Source organism: Globicephala melas, chromosome 11 (genome assembly GCF_963455315.2).
Source record: "Globicephala melas chromosome 11, mGloMel1.2, whole genome shotgun sequence".
In the NCBI taxonomy this organism is placed as follows: Eukaryota; Metazoa; Chordata; class Mammalia; order Artiodactyla; family Delphinidae; genus Globicephala; species Globicephala melas.
In genome coordinates, this window is record NC_083324.2 from 56,450,386 (window position 1) to 56,472,888 (window position 22,503).

Here is a 22,503-nt window from a genome sequence, read left to right on the forward strand (position 1 = left end):
TCCTTTTAAATCTTTGGCTGGGTACTAGTCTGGGTATGTGTGACAGGAAACTACCTGAGGCTTGATAAATAGCCACCAGAAAGCAGTATGGTAAACAATTCCTGGATTTCACACAAAGACTGAGAATAGGATGTGTTCCCACCAGTCAGAGTGGAAAGACCTTGTGACATATAGGGCATTAGATAGAGGTCTCAGAAGGGTATTGCCTTAGTAGTAGGTCTAAATTAGTTTTACACTAAAGGCTGCACTGGATCTGCTAGAAAAAAAAAAAAATTGAAAGCAGGTCTTGAAAGAATTAAACTGACTTCAGGTATCTGCATGCTGGAAGAAAGTCTGGTACTACTAAAAGAAATACAGTAAAACCTAGCACCTAACCATGAGAAATGCACAATATCTGACATCCACAAATTATTTGGAATATAATGAAGTAGGAAAATAGGCATAACCAAGAGAAAAATAAATCAATAGAAACAGATCCAGAGGGAGGAGCTTCAAGATGGCGGAAGAGTAAGACGTGGAGATCACCTTCCTACCCACAAATACATCAGAAATACATCTACATGTGGAACAACTCCTACAGAACACCTACTGAACGCTGGCAGAAGACCTCAGACCTCCCAAAAGGCAAGAAACTCCTCACATACCTGGGTAGGGCAAAAGAAAAAAACAGAGACAAAAGAATAGGGACGGGACCTGCACCTCAGGGAGGGAGCTGTGAAGGAAGAAGTTTCCACACACTAGGAAGCCCCTTCACTGGCAGAGATGGGGGTGGCGTGGGGGGGCAGGAGCTTTGGAGCCACGGAGGAGAGCACAGCAACAGGGGTGCAGAGGGCAAAGCGGAGAGATTCCCGCACGGAGGATCGGTGCCTGAGAGGCTTGTCTGCTTACCCACTGGGACGGGCGGGGGCTGGGAGCTGAGGCTCGGGCTACGGAGGTCAGATCCCAGGGAGAGGACTGGGGTTGCCTGCGTGAACACAGCCTGAAGGGGGCTAGTGTGCCACAGCTAGCCAAGAGGGAGTCCAGGAAAAAGTCTGGAGCTGCTGAAGAGGCAAGAGACTTCTTCTTGCCTCTTTGTTTCCTTGTGCGCGAGGAGAGGGAATTAAGAGTGCTGCTTCAAGGAGCTCCAGAGACGGGCGCAAGCTGTGGCTATCAGCGCAGACCCCAGAGACAGGCATGAGACGCTAAGGCTGCTACTGCAGCCACAAAGAAACCTGTGTGCAAGCACAGGTCACTATCCACATCTCCCCTCCTGGGAGCCTGTGCAGCCTGCCACTGCCAGGGTCCCATGATCAAGGGACAACTTCCCCGGGAGAAAACGCGGCGTGCCTCAGGCTGCCGCAATGTTATGCTGGTGTCTGCTGCCGCAGGCTGGCCCCACACTCTGTACCCCTCCCTCCCCCAGGCCTAAGTCAACCAGAGCCCCCAAATCAGCTGCTCCTTTAACCCCGTCCTGTCTGAGCAAACAAAAGACGCTCTCAGGCGACCTACATGCAGAGGCGGGTCCAAATCCAAAGCTGAACCCCGGGAGCTGTGTGAACAAAGAAGAGAAAGGGAAATTTCTCCCAGCAGCCTCAGGAGCAGCGGATTAAATCTCCACAATAAACTTGATGTACCCTACATCTGTGGAATACCTGAATAGACAACGAATCATCCCAAATTGAGGAGGTGGACTTTGGGAGCAACTATATATATATTTTTTTTCCCTTTTTCTCTTTTTGTGAGTGTGTATGTGTATGCTTGTGTGTGTGATTTTGTCTGTATAGCTTTGCTTTTACCATTTGTCCTAGGGATCTGTCAGTCCATTTTATTTGTTTGTTTAGGTTTTTGGTATAGTTTTTAGCACTTGTTATCATTGGTGGATTTGTTTTTTGGTTTGGTTGCTCTCTTCTTTCTTTTTTTCTTAAAAAAATTTTTTTTAATCTTTTTTATTTTAATAACTTTATTTTCTTTTACATTATTTTATTTTATCTTCGTCTTTCTTTCTTTTTTTCCCCTCCCTTTTATTCTGAGCCATAAGGATGACAGGCTCTTGGTGGTCCAGCCAGGTGTCAGGGCTGTGCCTCTGAGGTGGGAGAGCCAAGTTCAGGACACTGGTCAACAAGAGACCTCCCAGCTCCACGTAATATCAAAGGGCGAAAGTCTCCCAGAGATCTCCATCTCAACGCCAAGACCCAGCTCCACTCAACAACCAGAAAGCTACAGGACTGGACACCCTATGCCAAACAACTAGCAAAACAGGAACACAACCCCATCCATTAACAGAGAGGCTTCCTAAAATCATAATAAGGCCACAAACACCTGAAAATGCACCACCAGACATGGACCTGCCCACCAAAAAGACAAGATCCAGCCTCATCCACCAGAATACAGGCACTAGTCCCCTCCACCAGGAAGCCTACACAACCCACTGAACCAACCTTAGCCACTGGGAACAAACACCAAAAATAATGGGAACTACGAACGTGCAGCCTGCGAAAAGGAGACCCCAAACACAGTAAGTTAAGCAAAATGAGAAGACAGAGAAACACACAGCAGATGAAGGATCAAGATAAAAACCCACCAGACCTAACAAATGAAGAGGAAATAGGCAGTATACCTGAAAAAGATTTCAGAAAAATGACAGTAAAGATGATCCAAAATCTTGGAAATAGAATGGAGAAAATACAAGAAAAGTTTAACAAGGTCCTAGAAGAACTAAAGAGCAACAAACAGTGATGAACAACACAATAAATGAAATTAAAAATTCTCTAGAAGGGATCAATAGCAGAATAACTGAGTCAGAAGAACAGATAAGTGACCTGGAAGATAAAATAATGGAAATAACTACTGCAGAGCAGAATAAAGAAAAAAGAATGAAAAGAATGAAGGACCGTCTCAGACACCTCTGAGACAACATTAAGCGTGCCAACATTCGAATTATAGGGGTCCCAGAAGGAGAAGAGAAAAAGAAAGGGACTGAGAAAATATTTGAAGAGATTATAGTTGAAAGGTTCCCTAAAATGGGAAATGAAATAGTTAATCAAGTCCAGGAAGCACAGAGAGTCCCATACAGCATACATCCAAGGAGAAATACACCAAGACACATATTAATCAAACTATCAAAAATTAAAGACAAAGAAAACATATTAAAAGCAGCAAGGGAAAAACAACAAATAACACACAAGGGAATCCCCATAAGGTTAATAGGTGATCTTTCAGCAGAAACTCTGCAAGCCAGAAGGGAGTGGCAGTATTTAAAGTGATGAAGGAGAAAAACCTACAACCAAGATTACTCTGCCCAGCAAGAATCTCATTCAGATTTGATGGAGAAATTAAAAGCTTTACAGACAAGCAAAAGCTGAGAGAGATCAGCACCACCAAACCAGCTTTACAACAAATGCTAAAGGAACTTCTCTAGGTAGGAAAACAAGAGAAGGAAAAGACCTACAGTAACAAACCCAAAACAATTAAAAAAAATAGTAATACGAACATACATATCAATGATTACCTTAAATGTAAATGGATTAAATGCTCCAACCAAAAGATATAGCCTGGCTGAATGGATACAAAAACAAGACCTGTATATATGCAGTCTACAAGGGACCCACTTCAGACCTAGGGACACATACAGACTGAAAGTGAGGGGATGGAAAAAGATATTCCATGCAAATGGAAATCAAAAGAAAGCTGGAGTAGCAATTCTCATATCAGACAAAATAGACTTTAACACAAACACTATTACAACAGACAAAGAAGGACACTACATAATGATCAGGGGATCAATCCAAGAAGATATAACAATTGTAAATATTTATACACCCAACATAGCATCTCAATACACAAGGCAAATACTAACAGACATAAAAGGGAAATTGACAGTAACACAATCATAGTAGGGGACTTAGCACCCCATTTTCACCAATGGACAGATCATCCAAAATGAGAATAAATAAGGAAGCACAAGCTTTAAATGATGCATTAAAGAAGATGGGCTTAAATGATAATTATAGGACATTCCATCCAGAAACAACAGAATACACATTCTTCTCAAGTGCTCATGGAACATTCTCCAGGATAGATCATATCTTCTTGGGTCACAAATGAAGACTGGGTAAATTTAAGAAAATTGAAATCATATCAAGTGTCTTTTCCAACCACAGTGCTGTGAGACTAGATATCAATTACAAGACAGAATCTGTAAAAAATACAAACACATGGAGGCTAAACAATACACTAATAACCAAGAGATCACTCTAGAAATCAAAGAGTAAATAAAAAAAATACCTAGAAACAAATGACAATGAAAACACCATGACCCAAGACCCAAAACCTATGGGATGCAGCAAAAGCAGTTTTAAGACGGAAGTTTATAGCAATACAGTCCTACCTTAAGAACAAGAAATATCTCAAATAATCAACCTAACCTTACACCTAAAGCAATTAGAGAAAGAAGAACAAAAAAACACCGAAGTTAGCAGAAAGAAAGACATCATAAAGATCACATCAGAAATAAATGAAAAAGAAATGAAGGAAACAATAGCAAAGATCAATAAAAATAAAAGCTGGTTCTTTGAGAAGATAAACAAAATTGATAAACTATTAGCCAGATGCATCAAAAAAAAAAGAGAGAAGACTCAAATCAATAGAATTAGAAATGAGAAGAGAGAAGTAACAACTGACACTGCAGAAATACAAAGGATCATGAGAGATTACTAAAAGCAACTATATGCCAATAAAATGGACAACCTGGAAGAAATGGACAAATTCTTTTTTTTTTAATTAAAATTTTTTTTTTTATTTTTGGCTGTGTTGGGTCTTCATTTCTGTGCGAGGGCTTTCTCTAGTTGTGGCAAGTGGGGGCCACTCTTCATCACGATGCGTGGGCCTCTCACTATCACGGCCTCTCTTGTTGCGGACCACAGGCTCTAGACGCGGAGGCTCAGTAGTTGTGGCTCATGGGCCTAGTTGCTCTGCGGTATGTGGGATCTCCCAGACCAGGGCTCGAACACGTGTCCCCTGCATTAGCAGGCATATTCTCAACCACTGCGCCACCAAGGAAGCCCTGGACAAATTCTTAGAAATGCACAACCTTCCGAGACTGAACCAGGAAGAAATAGAAAATATGAACAGACCAATCACAAGCACTGAAATGGAAACTGTGATTAAAAATCTTCCAACAAACAAAAGCCCAGGACCAGATGGCTTCACAGGCGAAATCTATCAAACATTTAGAGAAGAACTAAAACCTATCCTTCTCAAACTCTTCCAAAATATAGCAGAGGGAGGAACATTCCCAAACTCATACGAGGCCACCATCACCCTGATACCAAAACCAAACAACGATGTCCCAAAGAAAACTACATGCCAATATCACTGATGAACATAGATGCAAAACTCCTCAACAAAATACTAGCAAACATAATCCAACAGCACATTCAAAGGATCATACAGCATGATCAAGTGAGGTTTATCTCAGGAATGCAAGAATTCTTCAATATACACAAATCAGTCAATGTGATACACCATATTAAGAAATTGAAGGAGAAAAACCATATGATCATCTCTAGATGCAGAGAAAGCTTTCGACAAAATTCAGCACCCATTTATGATAAAAACCCTGCAGAAAGTAGGCATAGAGGGAACTTTCCTCAACATAATGAAGGCCATATATGACAAACCCATAGTCAACATCGTCCTCAATGGTGAAAAACTGACACCATGTCCACTAAGAACAGGAACAAGACAAGGTTGCCCACTCTCACCACTATTATTCAACATAGTTTTGGAAGTTTTAGCCACAGCAGTCAGAGAAGAAAAAGAAATAAAAGGAATCCAAATCATAAAAGAAGAAGTAAAGTTGTCACTGTTTGCAGATGACATATTATACCTAGATAATCCTAAAGATGCTACCAGAAAACTAGTAGATCTAATCAATGAATTTTGTAAATTAGAAGGATGCAAAATTAATGCACACAAATCTCTTGCATTCCTATACACTAATGATGAAAAATCTGAAATTGAAATCAAGAAAACACTCCCATTTACCATTGCAACAAAAAGAATAAAATATCTAGGAATAAACCTACCTAAAGAGACAATGACCTGTATGCAGAAAATTTAAGACACCGATGAAAGAAATTAAATATGATACAAATAGATAGAGAGATATACCATGCTCTTGGATTGGAAGAATCAACATTGTCAAAATGAGTATAGTACCCAAAGCAATCTACAGATTCAATGCAATCCCTATCAAACTGCCACTGGTATTTTTCACAGAACTAGCACAAAAAATTTCACAATTTGTATGGAAACGCAATATTGAGAATGAAAAACGGAGTTGGAGGAATCAGGCTCCCTGATTCAGACTGTACTACAAAGCTACAGTAATCAAGACAGTATGGTACTGGCACAAAAATAGAAATATAGATCCATGGTACAGGATAGAAAGTCCAGAGATAAACCAATGCACATATGCTCACCTTATCTTTGATAAAGGAGGCCAGAATATACAATGGAGAAAGACAGCCTCTTCAATAAGTGGTGCTGGGAAAACTGGACAGCTACATGTAAAAGAATGAAATTAGAACACTCCCTAACACCATACACAAAGGTAAATTCAAAATGGTGTAAAGACCTAAATGTAATGCCAGACACTATAAAACTCTTAGAGGAAAACATAGGCAGAACACTCCATGACATAAATCACAGCAAGATCCTTTTTGACCCACCTCCTAGAGAAATGGAAATAAAAAGAAAAATAAACAAATGGGACCTAATGGAATATGAAAGCCTTTGCACAGCAAAGGAAACCATAAACAAGACTAAAAGACAATCCTCTGAATGGGAGAAAATATTTGCGAATGAAGCAACTTGCAAAGGATTAATCTTCAAAATTTACAAGCAGCTTATGCAACTCAATATCAAAAAAGCAAATAATCCAATCCAAAAATGGGCAGAAGACCTAAATAGACATTTCTCCAAAGAAGATATACAGATTGCCAACAAACATATGAAAGAATGCTCAACATCATTAATTATTTGAAAATGCAAATCAAAACTACAGTGGGATATCTCACACTGGTCAGAATGGCCATCATCAAGAAATCTACAGAGTGCTGGAGAGGGTGTGGAGAAAAGGGAACCCTCTTGCGCTGTTGGTGGGAATGTAAATTGATACAGCTACTATGGAAAACATTATGGAGGTTCCTTAAAATCTAAAAGTAGGGGGGGAATCAAGGTGGCAGAGTAGAAGGACGTACTCTCACTCCCTCTTGGGAGAACACCAGAATCACAACTGGCTGCTGGACAATCATTGACAGGAAGACACTGGAACTCACCAAAAAAGATATCCCACATCCAAAGACAAAGGAGAAGCCACAATGAGACGGTAGGACGGGTGCAATCACAGTAAAATCAAGTCCCATAACTGGTGGGTGGGTGACTCACAGAGTGGAGAACACTTATACCACAGAAGTCCACCCACTGGAGTGAAGGTTCTGAGCCTCATGTCAGGCTTCCCAACCTATGGGTCTGGCAACAGGAGGAGGAATTCCTAGAGAATCAGAATTTGAAGGCTAGTGGGAATTGACTGCAGGACTTTGACAGGACTGGGGGAAACAGAGACTGCACCCTTGGAGGGCACACACAAAGTACTGTGTGCATCGGGACCCAGGGGAAGGAGCAGTGACCCCAGGGGAGAGTGAACCAGACCTACTTGCTGGCGATGGAGGATCTCCTGCAGAGGCAGGGAAGGGGGGCTGTGGCTCACCGTGGGGACAAGGACACTGACAGTAGAAGTTCTGGGAAGTACTCCTTGGCATGAGCCCTCCCAGAGTCTGTCATTAGCCCCACCAAAGAGCCCAAGTAGGCTCCAGTGTTGGGTTGCCTCAGGCCAAACAATGAACAGGTGGTGAACCCAGCCCCACCCATCAAGTCAAGTGGATTAAAGTTTTACTGAGCTCCGCCCACCAGAGCAACAGTCAGCTCTACCCACCACCAGTCCCTCCCATCAATCGTTTAGCCTCATCCACCAGAGGGCAGACAGCAGAAGCAAGAACTACAATCCTGCAGCCTGTAGAGCAAAAACCACATTCACAGAAAGATAGACAAGACAAAAAGGCAGAGGGCTATGTACCAGATGAAGGAACAAGATAAAACCCCAGAAAAATAACTAAATGAAGTGGAGACAGGCAGCCTTCCAGAAAAAGAATTCAGAATAATGATAGTGAAGATGATCCAGGACCTCAGAAAAGAAAGGAGGCAAAAATTGAAAAGATGCAAGAAATGTTAAACGAAGACCTAGAAGAATTAAAGAACAAACAGAGATGAACAATAAAAAAACTGAAGTGAAAACTACACTAGAAGGAATCAATAGCAGAATAACTGAGGTAGAAGAACGGATAAGTGACCTGGAAGCCAAAATGCTGGAATTCACTGCTGTGGAAGAGAGTAAAGAAAAAAGAATGAAAAGAAGTGAAGACAGCCTAAGAGACCTCTGGGACAACATTAAATAAAACAACATTTGCATTATAGGGGTCCCAGAAGGAGAAGAGAGAGAGAAAGGACCAGAGAAAATATTTGAAGAGATTATAGTTGAAAACTTCCCTAACATGGGAAAGGAAATAGCCACCCAAGTCCAGGAAGCGCAGCGAGTCCCATACAGGATAAACCCAAGGAGAAACATGCTGAGACACATAATAATCATATTGGCAAAAATTAAAGACAAAGAAAAGTTATTGAAAGCAGCAAGGGAAAAACGAAAAATAACATACAAGGGAACTCCCATAAGGTTAACAGATTATTTCTCAGCAGAAACTCTACAAGCCAGAAGGGAGTGGCATTATATACTTAAAGTGATGAAACAGAAGAACCTACAACCAAGATTACTCTACCCGGCAAGGATCTCATTCAGTTTCGATAGAGAAATCAAAAGCTTTACAGAGAAGCAAACGGTTAAGAGAATTCAGCACCACCAAACCAGCTCTACAACAAATGCTAAAGGAACTTCTCTAAGTGGAAACACAAGAGAGGAAAAGGACCTACAAAAACAAACCCAAAACAATTAAGAAAATGTTCACAGGAACATACATATCGATAATTACCTTAAACGTAATGGATTAAATGCTCCAACCAAAAGACACAGGCTTGCTGAATGGATACAAAAAAAAAGACCCACATATATGCTGTGTACAAGCGACCCACTTCAGAGCTAGGGACACATTCAGAATGAAAGTGAGGGGATGAAAAAAGATATTCCATGCAAATGGAAATCAGAAGAAAGCTGGAGTAGCAATACTCATATCAGATAAAATAGGCTTTAAAATAAAGAATGTTACAAGAGACAAGGAAGGACACTACATAATGATCAAGGGATCAATCCAAGAAGAAGATATAACGATTATAAATATATATGCACCCAACATAGGAGCACCTCAATACATAAGGCAACTGCTAACAGCTATAAAAGAGGAAATTGACAGTAACACAATAATAGTGGGGGACTTTAACACCTCACTTAACACCAATGGACAGATCATCCATAATGAAAATAAATAAGGAAGCAGAAGCTTTAAATGACACAATAGACCAGATAGATTTAATTGATATTTATAGGACATTCCATCCCAAAACAGCAGATTACACTTTCTTCTCAAGTGCACACAGAACATTCTCCAGGATAGATCACATCTTGGTTCACAAATCAGTCCTCAGTAAGTTTACGAAAATTGAAATCATATCAAGCATCTTTTCTGACCACAACGCTATGAGATTAGAAGCAAATTACGGGAAGAAAAACGTAAAAAACACAAACACGTGGAGGCTAGACAATACGTTTCTAAACAACCAAGAGAGCACTGAAGAAATAAAGAGGAAATCAAAAAATACCTAGAGACAAATGACAATGGAAACACGACGATCCAAAACCTATGGGATGCTGCGAAAGCAGTTCTAAGAGAGAAGTTTATAGGAATACAATGTTACCTCAAGAAACAAGAAAAATCTCAAGTAAACAATCTAACCTTACACCTAAAGGAACTAGAGAAAGAAGGAGAAACAAAACCCAAAGTTAGTAGAAGGAAAGAAATCACAAAGAGCAGAGCAGAAATAAATGAACTAGAAACAAAGAAAGCAATAGCAAAGATCAATAAAACTAAAGCCTGGTTCTTTGAGAAGATAAACAAAATTGATAAACCTTTAGCCAGACTCAATAAAAAAGAGGGAGAGGACTCATCAATAAAATTAGAAATGTAAAGGAGAAGTTACAACAGACACCGCAGAAATACAAAGCATCCTAAGAGACTACTACTAGCAACTCTGTGCCAAAAAAATGGACAACCTGGAAGAAATTGACAAATTCTCAGAAAGGTATAACCTTCCAAGACTGAGCCAGGAAGAAACAGAAAATATGAACAGACCAATCACAAGTAATGAAATTGAAACTGTGATTAAAAATCTTCCAAGAAACAAAAGTCCTGGACCAGATGGCTTCACAGGTGAATTCTATCAAACATTGAGAGAAGAGCTAACACCCGTCCTTGTCAAACTCTTCCACAAAATTGCAGAGGAAGGAACACTCCCAAACTCATTCTATGAGACCACCATCACCCTGATACCAAAACCAGACAAAGGTACCACTAAAAAAGAAAATTACAGACCAATATTACTGATGAGTATAGATGCAAAATCCTCAACAAAATACTAGCAAACAGAATCCAACAACACATTAAATGGATCATACAACATGATCAAGTGGGATTTATCCCAGTGATGCAAGGATTCTTCAATATACGCAAATCAGTCAATGTGATACACCATATTAACAAATTGAAGAATAAAAACCATATGATCATTTCAACAGATGTGGAAAAAGCTTTTGACAAAATTCAGCACAAATTTATGATAAAAACTCCAGAAGGTGGGCATAGAGGGAACCTGCCTCAACATACAAAGGCCATATACGACAAAGCCACAGCCAACATCCTGCTCAATGGTGAAAAACTGAAAGCATTTCCTCTAAGATCAGTAACGAGACAAGGATGTCCACTCTCACCACTATTATTCAACATAGATTTGGAAGTCCTACCCACGGCAATCAGAAAAAAAAAGAAATAAAAGGAATACAAATTGGAAAGGAAGAAGTAAAACTGTCACTGTTTTCAGATGACATGATACTATACATAGAGAATCCTAAAAATGCCTCCAGAAAACTACTAGAATCAATGAATTTGGTAAAGTTGCAGGGTCCAAAATTAATGCACAGAAATCTCTTGTATTCCTATACGCTAATGATGAAAAATCGGAAGTGTTTCCATAATTTCTCTTTCAATTTACCATTGCAACAAAAAGAATAAAACACCAGGCATTAAACCAGCTAGGGAGACAAAAGACCTGTATGCAGAAAAGTATAAGACACTGATGAAAGAAATTAAAGACGATACAAACAGTTGGAGAAACATTACCATGTTCCTGGATTGGAATAATCAATATTGTGAAAATGACTATACTACCCAAAGCCATCTACAGATTCAATGCAATCCCTATCAAATTACCAATGGCATTTTTTATAGAAGTAGAACTAAAAATCTTAAAATTTGTATGGAGACGCAAAAGTCCCTTAATAGCCAAAGCAACCTTGAAGGAAAAAAACGGAGCTGGAGGAATCAGACTCCCTGACTTTAGACTATACTACAAAGCTACAGTCATCAAGACAATATGGTACTGGCACAAAAACGAAACGTAGATCAATGGAACAAGATGCAGAGCCCAGAGATAAACCCACGCACCTATGGTCAAGTAATCTATGACAAAGGAGGCAGAGATATACAATGGAGAAAAGACAGTCTCTTCAATAAGTGGTGCTGGGAAAACTGGACAGCTACATATAAAAGAATGAAATTAGAACCCTCCCTAACAATAAAAATAAACTCAAAATGGATTCAAGACCTAAATGTAAGACCGGACACTATAAAACTCTTAGAGCAAAACATAGGAAGAACACTCTTTGACATAAATCACAGCAAGATCTTTTTTGATCCACCTCCTACAGTAATGGAAATAAAAACAAAAATAAACAAATGGGACCTCATGAAACTTCACAGCTTTTGCACAGCAAAGGAAACCATAAACAAGATGAAGAAAGAACCCTCAGAATGGGAGAAAATATTTGCAAACGAATCAATGGACAAAGGATTAATCTCCAAAATATATAAACAGCTCATGCAGCTCTATTAAAGAAACAACGCAATCAAAAAGTGGGCAGAAGACCTAAATAGATATTTCTCCAAGGAAGACATACAGATGGCCAAGAAGCACATGAAAAGCTGCTCTACATCACTAATTATTAGAGAAATGCAAATCAAAACTACAATGAGGTATCACCTCACACCAGTTAGAATGGGCATCATCAGAAAATCTACAAACAACAAATGCTGGAGAGGGTGTGGAGAAAAGGGAATCCTCTTGCACTGTCGGTGGGAGTGTAAATTGATACAGCCACTATGGAGGTTCCTTAAAAAACTAAAAATAGAATTACCATATGATGCAGCAATCTCACTACTGGGCATATACCCAGAGAAAACCATAATTCAAAAAGACACATGCACCCCAATGTTCATTGCAGCACTATTTACAATAGCCAGATCATGGAAGCAACCTAAATGCCCATCGACAGACGAATGGATAAAGAAGTTGTGGTACATATATACAATGGAATATTACTCAGCCATTAAAAGGAACGAAATTGTCATTTGTTTAGACGTGGATTAATCTAGAGGCTGTCATACAGAGTGAAGTAAGTCAGAAAGAGGAAAAAAAATACCATATGCTAACACATATATATGGAATCTTTAAAAAATGATTATTAAAAACCTTCAGGCAAGACGGGAATAAAGACACAGACCTACTAGAGAGTGGACTTGAGGATATGGGGAGGGGAAGGGTAAGCTGGGACAAAGTGAGAGAGTGGCATGGGCATATATACACTACCTAACATAAAATAGATAGCTAGTGGGAAGCAGCTGCATAGCAGAGGGAGATCAGCTCAGTGCTTTGTGACCATCTAGATGGGTGGGATAGGGACGGTGGGAGGGAGGGAGACACAAGAGGGAAGAGATATGGGGACATATGTATATGTATAACTGACTCACTTTGTTATAAAGTGGAAACTAACACACCATTTTAAAGCAATTATACTCTAATAAAGATGTTAAAAAAAAAAACAGATCCAGAAATCACAAAGTTAATGGATTTTGAAAACAAGCATGTTAAAGCAATATAATAAATATGCTTTATATGTTCAAGAAGAGAGAGGCTGAAAATGTATGAAAGTCCCACATGGAACTTATACAGATGAAAAATGCAATATCTCAAATGAGTATTACGCTAGATAAGATTAACAGATGAGTTGAAATTACAGAATAAAAAAGATAAGTGACTTTTGAAGATATTGTGATAGAAACTAATAAAAATGAAACAAAAAAAGGCTGAAGACCAATAAACAGCATCAGTAATTTGTTGGACAGTATCAGGTAGTCTATCATATGTATAATTGGAGTGCCAGAAAAATTTCCAAAATTAATAAAAAGTCTGAACTCACAGGTCCAAGGAGTTCAGCAAAACGCAAGGAGAAGAAACATGAAGAAAAACTGCACAAAGTTACATAAAAATTAAACTGCTGAAACCAAGACATAACAGTCCTAGATGTATATAACAACGGCTTCAAAATCCATGAAACAAAAACTGAAAAAATTGAAAAGAGGAAGAGAGAAATCCACAAGTATAGCTGGAGATTGCAACTCTCCTTTCTCAGTAATGGATAGAGCAAGTTATCAAAAAATCAGTAAGGATATAGAAGACCTAAATAACACACTGTAAGTCAGATTGATAGTCACATGCATAGAACATTTCACCCAACCACAGCAGAATACACATTCTTTACAATTGCATATTGAAGATTTAACCAAGAGCATATTCTAGACCATAAAGCAAGTCTTAATACATTTAAAAAGACTGGAAGTGTATTCTCTGACCACAAATAGAATTAAACTAAAAAGACATTATGAAAAATGCCCAGATATTTGGAAATTAAGCACGAAGTTTCTCAGTAACCCATGGGTTAAAGATGCAGTCACATCAGAAATTAGAAAATATGTTGAACTCAAGAAAACGAAAACACGGTACAGGCAGAAAATTGAGAGAAAATCTTGCAAAGTGAGGACACAGTTCTGACACGCACAGGTTTCATTTAGCATGGTACTGTGCAAAGTGAGGACTGCCTACATATTAGAATTTGTTAGATATTGCTAAAGCAGTGCTTAGAGAAAAACGTATAGCATTTAGTTTTTATACTAGAAAAGAAGGGACTTCCCTGGTGGCACAGTGGTAGATACTCCGTGCTCCCAGTGAAGGGGGCCCAGGTTCGATCCCTGGTCCAGGAACTGGACTTCACATGCATGCCGCAGGTGGGAATTCGGGAGTTCGCATGCCACAACTGAGGAGCCTACCTGTTGCAACTAAGACCCAGTGCAAACAAATAAATTTAAATAAAGAGGTTAATTTAAAAAACGCAGAACAAGAAAGACCTAATCAATGATTTAAGCTTGTAACTTAAGAAATTGAAGGAAAAAATAGAGCAAATTAAGCCTAAATAAACAAAAGAAAGGAAACAATAAAAATGAAAGCAGAAATGAATAAAATAAAAATCAGACCAGTAGTAGCAAAAATCTGTCACACTGCAATCTGGTTCTTTGAAAAGATCAATAAAATTGAGAAATCTAAATAGCCAAACTGATCAGGTGAGGGAAAAAAAGATACAAATGACCAGCACCAGAAATTTTCAGTACAGATTCTACATATTAAAGAATAAGGAGGGAATATTATGAATGATTTTATGCCAACAAAATTGATACTTCAGATTAAGTGGGGAAGTTTCTTAGGAATACATGCTGTTAAGCAGCAATGGATAACTTGGATTATCCTACATGTATAAAAGGAAATTGAATTTGTAGTCTAAAGCATTCCCACAATGGAAATTTACTCCCAAATGGCATCAAACATATAAGAAAGAAATAACACAGACTCTGCTAGAAAATTGAAGATGAGGGAACACTTTCCCATTCATATTGTGAATCTAGCATTTCCCTGATACCAAAACCTGATGAAGATGTTACAATAGAATAAAACTACACACTAATTATTTCTCATGAATATAGATTCAGAAATCCTTAACAAAATAAAAGCATATCTAATCCAGCAATACTTAAGAGGGATAATACATCATGATGGTGGTAATCTGAATAGTGGCCCCTACAGTGTCCATATTCCTACTGTCTGGAACCTGTGAATGTTAACCTTATTTGGCAAAAGTGCATCTGTAGATGTGACTAAGTTAAAGGATTTTGAGAAGTGGGGATTATGCTGGATTAATGCAGATGGGCCAGATTCATCACAAGGAGTCAGAAGGTCAGAGAGGAGACAGTAGTTATAGTGATGGAATGAGGAGGCATCCAGACCTAAGGAATGTAGGCAGCCTCCAGAAGCTAGAAAAGGTAAGGAAATGGATTTTCCCCTAGAGCCTCCAGAAAGAACCAGCTCATGATTTTTTAGCCCTGTGTAAAATTCATTTTGGACTTATGGTCTCCAGAACTGTAAGAGAATAAATTTGTGTTATTTAAGCCACCAAGTTTGTGGAAATTTGTAATAGCAGCAATAGGAAATTAATACGATAAACAAGTGGAAATGCAGGGTTGGTTTAAAATTTAAACATCTATCAGTGTAAATAAACATATTAATAGTATAAAGGAGAAAAACCCATATAATCATATCAATAAGACAGAAAAAGCCTTTGACAAAATTCCACCCCCCTTGTTTGCTAGGAGTTAAAACTGTCTTTAGATAAATTCTATTTATCTACATCTAACAAATTCTATTTATTTAGAAATTTTCTAAATTCTATTCTAGAATTTTATCTCCTTGCAAACTAGGAATATTAGAAAACTTCTTCAGTGTGATATAGAGCATTTAGAAATGGTGGTGAAAGACTGAATGTTTTCTCCCTATGAATTGGGAAAAGGCAAGGATGTCTTCTCTCACTGCTTCTGTACAACATGGTACTGGCACACGTAGCCAGTGTAATAAGGCAAGAAAGAAATGAAATGCATCCAGAAAGTAAATGAAGTAAAATTGTTTTTATTCACAGTTACAGAATCATATGTGTAGCAAATCCTAAGCAATCTACAAAACTACAGAACTGAGTGAGTTTAACAAGGTTACAGGATACAAAATCAGTGTACAGAAATCAACTGTATTTCTATATAGTAGCAATGAGCAATCAGAAACTGAAATAAAAAACAACACAATAGGGCTTCCCTGGCGGCGCAGTGGTTGGGAGTCCGCCTGCCGGTGCAGGGGACACGGGTTTGTGCCCTGGTCCGGGAGGATCCCACATGCCGCAGAGCGGCTAGGCCCGTGAGCCATGGCCGCTGAGCCTGCGCGTCTGGAGCCTGTGCTCCGCAGCGGGAGAGGCCACAACAGTGAGAGGCCCGTGTACCTCAAAAAAAAAAAAAAAAACACCACCACAATAGCACCAGAAGTATTACTTGGGGATGAATTTCACAAAAGATGTGCAAGACCTAATTGTTGAAAGGTTCAAATATTAGGAAGTTCAGTTACATTGTGTTTTTGTTTGTCCTGCATTGGTCTTAGAGTATTCCTTCATTATGAAGACCCATGTCGTGTACATACTGGACAAGTTTCAGATATCTTTTTCATACTGCCTCTTCCCGTTTTTCCTCTTTCTGGAGTTTTTCTTGTGCGACGTTTTTATTCTGTTTTCTATATCTCTTAACCTTGCGTGTTTTGTCTTATTTGTCATTGATGCATTCTGTGTAACCTCCTCCTTATTTCTGTCTTTTCCTTTAACAATTTTATTTCTAATCTTTTTTTTCCAATAAATTTATTTATTTATTTTTGGCTGTGTTGGGTCTTCGTTGCTGCACGCGGGCTTTCTCTAATTGCGGCGAGCGGAGGCTACTCTGTTGCGGTGCACAGGCTTCTCATTGCGGTGGCTTCTCTTATTGTGGAGCACAGGCTTCAATAGTTGTGGCACGCGGGCTCTAGAGCACAGGCTCAGTAGTTGTGGCGCACGGGCACAGTTGCTCCGTGGCATGTGGGATCTTCCAGGACCAGGGCTTGAACCTGTGTCCCTTGCGTTGGCAGGTGGATTCTTAACCACTGTGCCACCAAGGAAGTCCTTCTAATTTACTTATTAACCTGTTTTAATATCCCTCTTGCAGCTATAAGTTCCTGGAGGTTTGTTTACCTAGATGTAAATTTTGTGTTTGACCTCCTCTATTATATTTGGAAGAATTTGATTTTGTTTTTAATTGATGCTTGTTGTATGCTTCAGTGTTTATTCTGGGACCCCTGGGGCTTTCAACTGTCCTGGACTAGAATGTACGCTAATTTCTCTGTTTGGGGATCCTGTACCACACAAGTAGTTTAAAACTCAGATGTCATGAGCAGCAGTGACCTGTCTACCTCCCTAACCTCAGCTGACAGACTTTTGCTTCTCCATGATAGTAGGAAAAGTTAGTTTTGAGTTTTCTCATCCTGTTTTTTGAACTTGGGGATTTCTTTTTTTACTCTTGAACTTAACTACATATTAATTAAATATTTGAAATGTTCTATATTATCTAACATTTCCATCTATTTTTGGCGAGGAAAAGGTCCTGTCTCATGCATAGTGTTTTCTTGGTTTTGGATGTTGCTTACTGTTATTTGTTTGATTTACATTGGTTTGTTAAAGATTAATGTGACTTTAACATATAATTTTTCTTTTTAATCTGTGGAGGTGATCTTTCTGTGAAATTCTTTTGTTCTAGATTGTTGGTCCTTGTTTCCTTCCAGAATTATAGTATTTTAATAATAATGAAAAGAAATTTGTTCTGATGGAATATATTTATAAGAAAAGCATTTCATTTTCAAAATTTTGAATTTACCTTTGTATTAATTGAGGAAAATTTTGAGTGTATATTTTTAAATTCTGATTTTGTCAAGACACACCATCCCAGAGAGTCCAGTTCATTCTGGGTACCGAAGATGATGATGAAGAACACATTCCCCATGATCTCTTCACGGAAATGGATGAGCTGTGCTACAGAGATGGAGAAGAGTATGAATGGAAAGAAACTGCCAGGTGATGATACTCTCTCAGTTTTTAACTGCCTTTACTTGGTTTCTTTTTGTAATGAGAATGTAAGATTGAAATTGAGACATCCAGTACTTTAAAACAATGAGTAGAGAATTTCCTTCTGTTTGGAAATTTTATCTTTATTCTCAAAATTTGTTTCCTTAAATAATTCTTAATACTATAATATAAGAAAAGGAAATATGTTACTGTAGATTTTAATGTCTTTAATTAGAGGAAACAAGTTTGAAAAATCAATGTCTTGCATATTTAAAGTTTAAAATAAGATTGGAAGCTGAAACTGAAATTCCAGAGTTTGTTTCTGTAAACTTACTACAGTGATAGCTAGAATAGAAAGAGGAACTACAAAGGTAACTTGCGCCTATCGACATTATAGACCATTAGCCTAATTTGTAAAAATGTGTTTGTAGCGAAATTTTGTTTTGGTGGTGGTGATCTTTGTTTCTGTTTAAAAGAAAAAGCTTATGTTTATCATATTAAAATAAACAAATGGAATCATTATTTGTAAAATATTGTTATACATTATACATTTCAGATGGCTGAAATTTGAAGAGGATGTTGAAGACGGTGGTGACCGGTGGAGTAAGCCTTACGTGGCGACCCTCTCTTTGCACAGTCTTTTTGAACTGAGAAGTTGCATCCTAAATGGAACAGTCATGCTGGATATGAGAGCAGGCACTCTTGATGAAATAGCAGGTGATAGCAAAGTGACTTCTTTATAGTTAAATTGTATTGAAGTTAGAGATACTTAAATAAGGAAAATAAAGTGGAATTTTAGACCATTGATTTGACAGTTACATGTTGAGCTTCCATTCTGTGCAGGGCAGTATGAGGAGTAGACATATAAATAACCCTTTTTGTCTTTGATAAGTTTGGAGTCTAAAAGATTAAATTAGAGAGATGTAACTACAGTTATCAAGAAGAAAGTGACTAGTGCCATAAGCAAGATATGGAGTCTGTTCTCTGGAAATGCAGAGGAAGGAGCTTTTTGTTTCTTTGTTTTTTGGACCAAGGTATCTGGGGAAGATACAGAGAGTACATTAACTATTCAACTTATCCATAGAATTTGAACACATGGCGATAGGGAGCAGGGTGGTGCAAGAGAAAAGAAAGTATTCTAAGGAGGAGGAAGAGAAGGAAGAAAAGTCTAGAAAGTATAGACAGCTATGAATCTCAGAAAAGTCAATTATCTGTGAGTATACAGATTTCTTGAGATATGTTAGAAAAATAAATTAGAGGTGGATTGTGACTAGCCTTGAATTACTGGGTTAAGAAATTGGATTTTATTTGGTAGGCATTTTGGCTCTCAGTGATTTTTAAGTTGGAGAATAGTATGATCTCGATGTGTGTCAGGGATATCATTCTGGCAAGAAGAGGTAGGGTGGCTTTGGATAAGAAGAGATTAGAAGCAAGGAGGTCATTTATTCTCTTGGAATATCTAAGCAAGAAGTGATGACGATCTGATGTCTGGTAGGTAGTAGCAATGGAAACAAAGGAGAGAAAATTGAAGGATACTGTGGAGGTAGAAAGAAGGAAAAGATAGCTGTGATAAAGCTATTTGGTCATTAAGTGAAGTTGCTCAAAACCAATATCAAGTTCAATAGTAATAAATTTGATAGTGTGACTACCATTATAGATTGTCCAATATAAAAACAAAAAACTATTGTATTTGATCTTCAAGAGGACCGTAAATTTATTAGAATTTCTCAGGCTAGAAATACCAGTATGTTGATATTACCAGATTGATAGATTTGACCTTGTGCTGCAAATCTTTAAGTTATGGAAGTCCTTTCTTGTTCTATATAAATGACTGAAAAACTGAGTAGGATTAGGAATATTGAATTCAGACATATTCAATATGTCTTACTTTGGCTTTTAATGATCACGTAATACAATATAATATTTTAGTAAATGTATAATCCAGTGTTCATTTGTATGGTAGCCTGTAGTCATGGTGTTGCTGTTAAGAGTTTACCTGCTAGGTTGATCTAATTTTCTCTCAGAGGAACCTTATCATAGATTTGAAAGCCTGACTGTTTTATATCAAGTTACTGCCACTTTTAAAAAATATTTATATGTCCTTTATAAATTAAAAATAGTCCAGGACTTCCCTGGTGGCGCAGTGGTTGGGAGTCCGCCTGCCGATGCAGGGGACACGGGTTCGTGCCCCGGTCCAGGAGGATCCCTCATGCCGCGGAGCGGCTGGGCCCGTGAGCCATGGCTGCTGAGCCTGTGCATCCGGAGCCTGTGCTCCGCAACGGGGGAGGCCACGGCAGTGAGAGGCCCACGTACTGCAAAAAAAAAAAAAAAAATAGTCCAGGCACCGCAGTAATGTATAAAATGTCATTGCCATCAATCTCCCCATTTCCCACACCTCCCTCACAGCCTGATATAGTCATCTTTCTAAAACTTATTACTTCATATTTTATCTATTCAGTTACTCACTGGTTTTTCTACCTGTGGATGAGTGAGAGCAGAAACTTGATCTGCTTAGTTAATTGCTATATTCCCAACACGTAATAGGTACTCAGTAAATAGTTAATGATTGAATGAATGAGTACAGATACTCATCTACAGTTTTGGGGAAAAGTATGAGGTGAAGCAAGAAAATACCTTCACTTCTTAGGAAGCCAATATTTGAATATCCATTTTAATAGAATTTATTGTATCATCAGTAAAGCACCTTCAACTATATAGGAAGGCTATTGGTGAATAACAGTAGCTTTTCAATAAATACTAGTATTTATTAAAATAAGGGTCTCTATTAATATGTTCATTTTTGTTGGATAATGTTCATATTTATCTTTATGCATCCATTATTCGATATTAGAAGAGAATGATACTTTCTAGAGCTATTTAAGAGTCTTATTTTTCTGGTAAGATTTCACTTAAGATTTCTTCTGTGTTATAGTCATCCAAGTATTAGTTTATTTAATAAAAATGATTGTTATCTATGTATTTTTTCTTTGCCTAGATATGGTATTGGACAACATGATCGCCTCTGGCCAGTTGGACGAGTCCATAAGAGAGAATGTCAGAGAAGCCCTTCTGAAGAGGCACCATCATCAGAATGAGAAAAGGTTCACCAGCCGGATTCCCCTTGTTCGATCTTTTGCAGATATAGGCAAGAAACATTCTGACCCTCACTTGCTTGAAAGGAATGGTGAGATAAGTTGTGGCATTCCTTTTTTGCTAACACGTCTACACTAATGGCATTCCAGTGTGTTACAATTAGCGTTCAGGAAAAGAAACATATTTTTTCTAGATAATTACATAGGCCTTTATCTTTTTAATTCTCTTTAAAATAATAATTTGTGCATTTAAAGATTTCATTTCTAAAATGTCTTTACAGCGTGACAGAATTATCTGTAGAAATTACTTAGATGAAAAAATTAAGCATTTACTCTGTTAAAATGGGATAAGTATTGGTAATATTTAAACACTACACTATACGTAACCCTGAATTACTCTCCTTCTTGCTTTTTTGTTTCTGCTGAAGAATTCTTGTATATTTGATAAAAGAGCCATAAATTATTATCTATAAATTTAATCTTTTGAAAATTTTAAGTCTTGTGTTTGGGCCTTTAATATTAGATTTTTCCTGGAGATTTTTTTTTTTTCTCCTGAGTATACTTTACTTGCTAGGCATAAGCAAGTATTTTGGGGTTGGTCTGCTGATTTCACTGCTTTTTATTTACATAATTGGTGAAAGGTTTTTGTGCTTGTTCCTGTTTTATGCTAGGGATGATGCAGTTGATTTTTTCAAGCCATTGAGAATGGCACAGACCCACACACTGCTGCTCTCCCCTCTCATTCACGGTCTAGCATGGGTTATGTGGGACATGGGGAGAATGTGTTTTTGTAGCCATTTACCTCTGTCACTGTCTTAAGGCTGGCATGCTATCACTGGGGTTCTATTTTGGGTCTCAAAGATGCTCTGATGACAGTGACTGGAAAAATCCAGTTGCAAAGAATTGGAGCTGGTTTTGAGGGTCACTGCTGCCTCTAGTTGCTACCATTACCCAAGGCTTGTGAGAATTACAGTGAAGAGGAGTGGAGGATGGGCCACAAATCCTTCTGCTCATCTTTTCTGTCTCTGAAAAGAGTATGGCTTTTAACTGTTCTACAAGCACACAGTCACAGGTGGTAGGATATAACATGTTTAAAGTTGACAGTACTTAGTCATCGTTTGCAGCTCAGTGTAAGATAATTAAGTCCATTTTCTTCTGAGCATTTGACCAATAAAACTCTTTAATCTATTTAAAATTGTGCCTTTCTATATTCAAGGAACCTTAAGAATGAAAGAAATCTCTTAT

The 22,503-nt window shown here is 38.2% G+C and overlaps 1 protein-coding gene across 7 annotated transcripts in view; it reads left to right on the plus strand.

Moving 5' to 3' along the window:
• Positions 1 to 22,503, plus strand: part of SLC4A7 (solute carrier family 4 member 7) — a 124,160-nt gene that overhangs the window by 48,201 nt on the left and 53,456 nt on the right. For all 7 annotated transcript variants that reach the window (XM_030830009.2, XM_060308973.1, XM_060308977.1 and 4 more), the window contains exons 4-6: positions 18,037 to 18,175; positions 18,723 to 18,883; positions 21,162 to 21,350. In XM_030830009.2, coding sequence (XP_030685869.1) covers positions 18,037 to 18,175; positions 18,723 to 18,883; positions 21,162 to 21,350 — 489 coding nt within the window. The remainder of the gene's footprint in view (positions 1 to 18,036; positions 18,176 to 18,722; positions 18,884 to 21,161; positions 21,351 to 22,503) is intronic.